The sequence below is a fragment of the Apium graveolens genome, chromosome 10, assembly GCF_009905375.1.
Source record: "Apium graveolens cultivar Ventura chromosome 10, ASM990537v1, whole genome shotgun sequence".
In the NCBI taxonomy this organism is placed as follows: Eukaryota; Viridiplantae; Streptophyta; class Magnoliopsida; order Apiales; family Apiaceae; genus Apium; species Apium graveolens.
The window spans coordinates 109,432,166-109,440,703 of NC_133656.1; the positions used below are offsets into that span (position 1 = coordinate 109,432,166).

Below are 8,538 nucleotides of genomic sequence, written 5' to 3' on the forward strand. Positions count from 1 at the left end.
TTTTTTCTTTTTTGTCTTCATAATTTCTGAACGAGTGTGTTTCGCTCCATCTCGTTCAACCCTAGACTACTCATATAAAATGGGCCGACTACTATCCAATTGACACCTAGCAACAACAACTAGAAATGAAATCCAAATTTGTACTCCAATTTTTAAATATCCATATTATTTTATCATTAAGAAAATATCCTAAATTCTAAATATAAACATGTGATTAAACCTCGATAAACAAATAAACCATGACCGTGATCTAGCCCTCAAGCAACCTATAAGACTTAGTGAAATTACAATTGTCTCTAGCATGCAAATCAACTCAATAGGACTTAACATCACTAAACACGGCATCACTACACTAGCATCAATATCACAAATCAATCGATAAAATCATCTAAGGGATTATGTTATAGTGCAAATGCATGAAACTATATGCAACAAACTATAACACAAAAATAAATAAAAACTACTACATGGAAAATATGCAACTATATGAACTAAACTATCATGAACATGCAAATTATATGCGACTCACACATCGCATATAATCCTTAACTACTACCCCCAAACTTAAAATATTCATTATTCTCAGTTAAGGTAATAGTAAGGAATCAGGCATAGCTACTCAGAATCAGGGTCATCACCCTCAACGGGTGGTGTGTCAGGAGTGTCTGGAGGTGGGTACATAGAGTCCTCACCGAATAATGGCCACTAGTACAGTCTGGACTTTTAGCGTCGGTTAAAAAAACACTAAGGCGTCGGTCAAGTGGCGAAGTAAGTGTGGGAGACGCTATAGGTATGGACCTACAGCGTCGGTTAAATTAGCGACACAGAAACATTAATTGCGTCGGTTAAATGACACACGTAATCGGTTAATCAACCGACGCTGTAGGTTGACTTATAGCGTCGGTGTTATATTAAATTTTCTAAATTTATTGTAATATATAATTTTTAAGTTGTACAATTTAATTTTTTGTTGTACTGTATTTTTGGGATTTTAGTATTAATTGTATAATGAAACAGGTTTATATAAAATATCAATGGAAAACAGGAAAAAAAATTAATTATTCAGTGACAAAAAGCGTCGGCATTCTAGCTAACCGACGTTATTGATGAGAAGCAAGTGTGTCGGTATTTCTGCTAACTGATGCATTTGGTAAGAAGCAATAGCGTCGGTTAACAAACAGGTGAACCAGCGCACTAGGTGATAGGCAAGTGCATCGGTATTTTAGTGAATCGACGCAACAGGTCAGAACCAATAGCGTCGACATTAGTTATAACCGACGCAATTAATCAATCCAAAAGTGTCGGCATTTTGTCCAACCGACGCATTGCAATGCGACAAATAAATATAGCAATCTTGAAAGAAAAGTATATATTGAATTAGAAATACCATCCAACTCTTTCTATTATGGTTCCATTACAGATAAAATAACACATAATGTGTCTCCCCTGACAAGTACTTCAAAATCTTCAAGTCCCCCTTTTCTTTCTATGAATCGAGATCGCAAAACTACATATTGTCTTTTGAGACGAACATGAGATGCTTTTAAATGCTTGACCATCCGTTCTCATTTTTCTCTGAAATGTTCATAAAAAAATAAATTCACAATCATGCAAATTATAACCTACACGAAGATTCTATATTTCAGTTAAATGTTTGAAATAACAAGGTAAGAAATTCTTTTATGCTTCTCCACACATATTGTAAACAAATAAAATCAACCAACACATCCAATTATAAAATGGTTATATGCTTCTATCAAGTACTTATAGCACAAATGGAGGATCTAAAAATTTAAAAGAATTACCTTGTTAGAAACATTCTAAAGTAAAAAATTGTGCCCAAAGCTCTCGTATCTCTTTAATTTCCTTTTTGGTATAGTTCCTTGAACCAAGACCCTTCAAAATATGAAAGAAAAGGTATTAAAAAATCTCTATTTGATCAATATTTGTAAAACAATGTGGATACTATTTTTCTTACCACTTTCCAATTTATGGTGGAATTTTTTTGAGAAAGCATGATTATATTGTGCATGTACCTCATAACGAAAAAACCACACTCCGTGCCTCCTTCTTGTTGAGGACACTACGCATAAAGCAACATAATTTTTCAAGTTATGTATAAAAAAACAAAAAAAAAAGATTAAACATGTAAACAAGTAATACCTGAACCTCAGAATGATGCCAGCGAAATTCTTTTCTATTATTCATTAATCCACCTTCTCGTACGTATAATTTATACGCCCTGTGAATTAAGCATACATTATTATTCACATTTATTATGAAATTACAACAATAAATTATGCAAAACTAAAATTCATATTTAACTTACGTCAGGGAAGGTGTTGCCAAGCGTATTTTCCGTTCTTGTTTCAATGGATCAAACACATATATAGCACTTTCCTTGAGACAAAACAGGAGCAACATCCAATGGTTGCTACAATGATACAAACATATGTAATAAATATTTTGGATTACACTAGTAATAAAATTAGTGATAGAGACTTATTTTGTTCGTACTCTTGGATGTATGGTTCTAGGATAAAAGGTTTTTTTTATTTTCTACCAAAATATTTGTCATGTAATCAGCTGCTTCCCGTTGATGTTGATAGTCACGATTATGTGTTATGGCTAATCTAGATGGCAACATGAATCCAAATGTATCCTTGCACAAAGTGCTAACGTACCTACAAAAATTACTTATCATAATAAGCATGTGTGTTGATAGATTTTAAAGTAATTAAGGAAGAAACAACTTGGTCTTACTTTAGAAATATTTCCAAAACGGATATGTTTAACCAACTCATTTTCAAAAATTGATCAACATCTTCAGGCGTGATGTATATTGGATCCTCTCCATTTTCTTCATACTTAAAGACCTCACTTTTTTTAGTGGGAGGCCTCTTATTAAGCAAGAAACATAGAGATCGACAATGCTCACTTGAGTGTATGTCATCATCAAGCAATGGTGGGGTTTTCTTTATAGGTGTCACTGAACCTTTGCTTTCAACTTTTTTTGGCACTTGCACATTTTTCTTGAGGCTAGTATCACTCTTCTTCTTCTCCAATAATATCGGCTCCTATAGTCAAAATAAATTACAAACATGAAAAACTGTAAAAAATGAGAGAAAAAAATTCTGGAATAAACTTTCACCTCACAAGACAAATACCTGCCCTAATGTCCCAAGATCCTTCGGCCATTGAACAAAGCTACCCGCTGCATTTCCTACCATCTCATGTTCATCACATGGCACAAGAAGTGGGGTTAGTTGATATTCAGCTACAACATCATCAACTGATACTTTGACATTGTGAGGCACAATCGGGCTATTATGTATCATATTAACCCCTCCGTTATTTAATGGAAAAACAGTCCCTCTTGCTGCAATAACTCTCTTTTCCTCCAGATGTATCACCCAAAGACAACAAAGTGTTGGAGTCTGGAATACATAAATTAGCACAAATACCAAGTAAAAACTATCAAACCGCTAGAATCCTCTTTGTAAATTAAGAATTAACATTTAACCTTGGTGTTTAGATATTCTGAATGGAAAGGTTTATTTATTACCATGAGATTTGTGAAATGATCTTCTCCATGTACCGAATCATATACCGACTGACAACTGCTTCGAACAATTTCATTTTTTGGTGTAGCAAAATTATTCACAAACTGATCACCTGAAATTGACACACCCATCTGCTTTAATTGATTAAATATACCTTCAAGCTTTGAATTCATCATTTCATTCATCTTCTCCTCAAACTCCTTATGAACTTTCTTAGTAATTTCTTGTGTAATTGTGGCCAACTCATCCACGGAGACGAGGCCACTATGTTTAGTTTTCCCTGATCCAAATATATCTTTAATTTTGGCTCCTCCACCAACCCCTCTAACACGTCCTCCATGCTCCTTCTGACCAAGTGCACGTGACAAAATATCATCGTGGCCTTCTAGAGTCCATGACCCATCTGAAACCTGCCTCTACAACTCTCCCTGTTCATAATATTCATTAGAAAGTGAAGCAACATTAGCCTTCAGTACTATATGTAATTTAACACAAGAATAGTTTAGTAATTTACCATTTTGTCAAACACTTCCTTCGTCTTGTCATTTGGAAAGTAATAACCTCCGCCCTCCCGAGGTTTTGTACGTGCTCTAATCCAATCATAGCTACGTCCTGTAAGCTCACTCGATAAAGCTGATGAATTAGTGGATTCATAACCGGTCAAAGAAGCTATTGGGTCATCAACACACCACTTTGTCCTTCTTGCCGCGTATCCACTAGGTCCAAGATAATGTACATGTTCATTATGTTGTTGACTTAATTTTGCTTTTTCACTTATTTCCTGTTTAACAGAAAAAAAGAGTTGTGAGTTAACTAGCAACATATGTATAATCTTTGAGGATGCCTGCTGCTAGATATTACCAGTTTAGTTTAATGATTATTTAGTAATCAGTCATGCTATAGTCACTAACATTTACTACAACATAGTTCAATCTGTGCATGATTAGTTTTAATTATCAATTCTAGATGATAAGTAAAGGCAGAAAATAAGACAGGGGAGAACCATAAACTTCCACAAGTAAACAAGACACCTGAGAATTTTAGGGCCAGCATTTTAATTACCTTAAACTCCTCTGTTTCACGTCTTTTTTTAAATAATTCCCACATCTCCTCGCTGATAAAATTGTATTTTTCACATGGATCATTCCCTTTGCGCAAGTAATTTTTGGTCAACTTACTCTTGAAATCCCTCCACTGCTTCCCTGCTCTTTCTAAGACATTCTTTTTACGCGAATCATCCAATTTCCAACGACCCTGAACATAAAGATACAGAGAAAATATTTCAGATAAAAGAATCTGGATTTCAAATATACAGAGAAAATATTTCTGATAACAAATATCCTGACAAAATACAATAACAAAATATAATCCATAATTTGATATGTTAAATCTATTTTATCCTAATCTTTTTGTTAGGTGAGTCCAGTTGTTTATAAGTTCCAGTTAAAGCTTTTAGTAACATGAATATACTGATATTTTAAGTAGCCTGATCAACTAACATGCCGAAACTTCACAACTGTATTTAGTCAGATGTATGTTCAGAAAAATAGAAGACCACCTTAAATACTCATTCTTTTAGACTATGATGTTCTCACAGTAAAAGACAACGGGATTATGATAAGTCCTGCAGTATAATAAAAGAGAATAAGCTATACACATAGATATTTTGAAATTTAGAGATCCTGTCATCCTTGCAAACAAACATTGCCTACGGGAAGCAATCAAGCAGAGTATACATTTGCCCTAATATACCAAAGATTAATCGTAACTATAGAAAATTAGATAAGATTCGTGCGAGCCTACGGTTCTTGTTTTTTTAGGGAACTTTAATGCAAAGATAGAATATGACATGATCCAAAACTACAAGGTGCTTCAAGATGTCTTCAATAAAGTCAAAATCCACAAGGTAAATTGATAATTTCCCAGGACCCTAAAAGAATATGTTCAGGAAGAGGTAGCACTGAACTTATCATTCTTTGTACTCTGTTTTTAAATCTAAAAGATTTCCTGCATACAAATTGATTATGTTGTTCATGTGACAACATGTTGAAGTTAACAGACTGGCCAAAGGTCGAACACTGGATAACTTGGAGTTTCTACAGTGGCTGAAACATTATTGCGACTATATAACTGGTGGAATGATGAACGAGTACAGCCTTCAAAAGTTAGAACACTTATAGATGCCAAAAGAAATATTTCCAATTAAGGTCTAATTTTGATATTTCAATGCCATTCAGGAACAATAATCCTGTTGAGCGCAGAAGTAAGTTGGGGAAGGAAAAGAGTTTGAAAAGTTTTAACAAGAACTGTAAGTCACTACAAGCAAACAACTCACATAACTCTGACTCGTGGGATGGAGTGGGTGTCTGACTCGTGGGATGGAGTGGGTGTTGATAAAAATTCTGGTTAGCTCAAAATATGTTCATCTAAAGTGGTTGTAATTTGTAATTATTCAATTACAAATTTAAGTTTTAGTTATAATATTTACTGCAAGGAACCAAGCAAGGAAAAGTACCTGTGCCAATAATTAGGACTAATTTCGTGGGGGAGAGAGAGCATTTGATGAAGGAGGTAATTTGTTTCAAACTCTTGAGTCATATTCTCCAGGATTTAGGATCTACCACGTAGGAATAGGTCATGTACATAATACCAGCTTGTTAAATATGATCAAGCCTTTTTGGCTTGAGGAGACAATGATGGCTGAGAAAATAGCTCGCTCTTTTGATTCAAACACGAAAACAAAAAATAGTAACACTACCAAGAAGGCCGATCCTAATGCAGATGCTTCCTCTGATTAGCCAACCTACCTACCTTTATGCGGGTGTATTATATTATGCGCCCTAGGTTGCTATGTTGAATGCATCTGTTGATCCATCAGAGGCGTGCGCTCACAAACACATCTTGGTCGTAAACTATTAAATAATTGTATCGTAATTATTGTTCATGATTAATAAATTGGAGTTTCCACAGTGGCTGAAACATTACTGCGACTCTGTAACTGGTGGAATGATGAACGAGTACAGCCTTCAAAAGTTAGAACACTTATAGATGCCAAAAGAAATATTTCCAATTAAGGTCTAATTTTGATATTTCAATGCCATTCAGGAACTATATTCCTGTTGAGCGCAGAAGTAAGTTGGGGAAGGAAAAGAGTTTGAAAAGTTTTAACAAGAATTGTAAGTCACTACAAGCAAACAACTCACATAGGAATAGGTTATATACATAATATTAGCTTGTTAAATATGATCAAGCCTTAATCAATTTGAATATATCTTTGCTTATCTTGTAGAATTAAGCTCCTTAATAAATGTTACCCCCCAAAAAATAAAGATTGCAACATATTGGTCAAAGATTAGAAAAAATGCAGAAAGTAACTATACAAAGAAGCTCCTTGTGGATGTACTATTAGTGAATATATTATATATCAAAACTCAAAACATCTACCAACTAATACAATCTTGTTTCTTATGACTACATTTCAATAATTTTACTATTAGGCACAGTCTACACATTTCACAAGGAAAATATTCTAATTACAAAACACCAAGATATGAACACTGAAGTACACATTGTTCTGTCCCTGATTCAATAATTTATTCATAATTTCAAAAATAATACACTGAATAGAAAAATGCATTTTACCATAAAGGCGAAAACAGAGCATACATTATATTCACTGGAAAAAGTACTACCTAGTAACCAATTATAAAAAAACAAACAAACAAAAAATCAAACAACAATTAGGCAGGGTTTCCACTTCCAAGCCAAGAACATAATGTGTTTCCGACAAAGAAAAAATATATGAAGACGATGAATGCTGAGAAAACGCAACAGAATGGCAGGCTATAATCAGGTTACAGAACGACATTAGAAAGCATCAAACAGAAAGATCAATAAAAATCAATCAGGTAAGAAGAAGAGCAAGTCTCATTAAATAAGAAGTGAAGAAGCTTGATTATAAGCTTACTGTACACTAAACACAAGCATGCGAAAAAAAGGTTTAAAGCAAAAAGATAAGCTCCTCAGTCTCTGTTATAATATCTTCAGGCCTCAGCCTTCAAACCCCCTAGCCCCCCACCCAACCCCACCTTTCCCTTTATATCCATTAATTCTCACTTATTTTTTAAAAAGAAGTTGTTCAATCTTTTTCAAGACATTCAACAAAAAAACCAGCAGATATATCATACATGTGTAATATCAGAAGGTCACACCTGCTATTTACAGTAGTTTTAGTTAAATATTAATGTTTGTACCTTAATATCATCCCACATGGCATCTTTCAGTCCTTGATCAACCTGATCCCAACTCTCGATATTAATATCGACTTGTACTCTGGCTACTAATCCTATATAACTCCTGAAATCTTTAAGCATGTCCCCGATTGGGTCACCATATTCGTCGAAAGAAATTCTACACTCCAAGTTCTGATTTACCATCCTTCTTTTAAGTTTTGTGCACAACGTCGGACCTCTGGTCCTTTTCTTGGATACTCCTTCAGAATTCTGCTCGTTATTATCTTGGTCTTGATCCATGTAAAACACCTAAAACAAACTGCACTGACATCCCAGAAAGCAGCAACATCACAATTGACCATATCACGTAAAATTTATTGTTAACCCAGTATTACGAAACACCAATCGCATAAACTAAGATTGGAGAAGGGGCACCCTAGCTATCTACATGTTGAATACCAGCTATAGACATGTCGAAAACATCTCAGCTATCTACATGTCGGATACCAGCTATAAACATACCGAAAGTATAAACCCTCGAATGATGAACAATCTTTGGTTGTAAATGGTGAGCTCTTGCAATGATCACCACGACCCTGGATTCGATGAATGATTTCCGGATCACCAAAAATTTCAACAAAATCGTTCTCAACAAATCTAACGCCAAATAAACCCAATCATAACTAAATAAAAATATAACAAAAACACTCCAAAAGGAGAGATAAAAGACAGATTCTAACAAG

The 8,538-nt window shown here is 34.4% G+C and overlaps 1 protein-coding gene across 1 annotated transcript; it reads right to left on the reverse strand.

The window, feature by feature from the left end:
* Positions 1–1,805: 1,805 nt before the first annotated feature.
* On the reverse strand, positions 1,806–8,104 carry LOC141693064 (uncharacterized). The gene is made up of 9 exons (XM_074498064.1): positions 7,817–8,104; positions 4,626–4,817; positions 4,078–4,344; positions 3,566–3,991; positions 3,168–3,437; positions 2,764–3,077; positions 2,164–2,242; positions 2,037–2,083; positions 1,806–1,896 (listed from the first exon to the last, which is right to left on the reverse strand). The coding sequence occupies exons 4-9, from the start codon at positions 3,746–3,748 to the stop codon at positions 1,821–1,823; spliced, it is 969 nt and encodes a 322-aa protein (XP_074354165.1). The 5' UTR covers positions 3,749–3,991; positions 4,078–4,344; positions 4,626–4,817; positions 7,817–8,104; the 3' UTR covers positions 1,806–1,820.
* Between the last annotated feature and the right edge of the window lie 434 nt (positions 8,105–8,538).

What these genes read in the sequence shown, in the direction of transcription:
- LOC141693064 (XM_074498064.1), bottom strand. Translation starts at nt 3,748, where the DNA reads ATGAATGAAATGATGAATTCAAAGCTTGAAGGTATATTTAATCAATTA. An exon ending in ATCTTGGGACATTAGGGCAG is followed by an intron (nt 3,078 to 3,167) that starts GTATTTGTCTTG and finishes TTTTGACTATAG; the next exon opens with GAGCCGATATTATTGGAGAA. An exon ending in GGCATCATTCTGAGGTTCAG is followed by an intron (nt 2,084 to 2,163) that starts GTATTACTTGTT and finishes CTTTATGCGTAG; the next exon opens with TGTCCTCAACAAGAAGGAGG.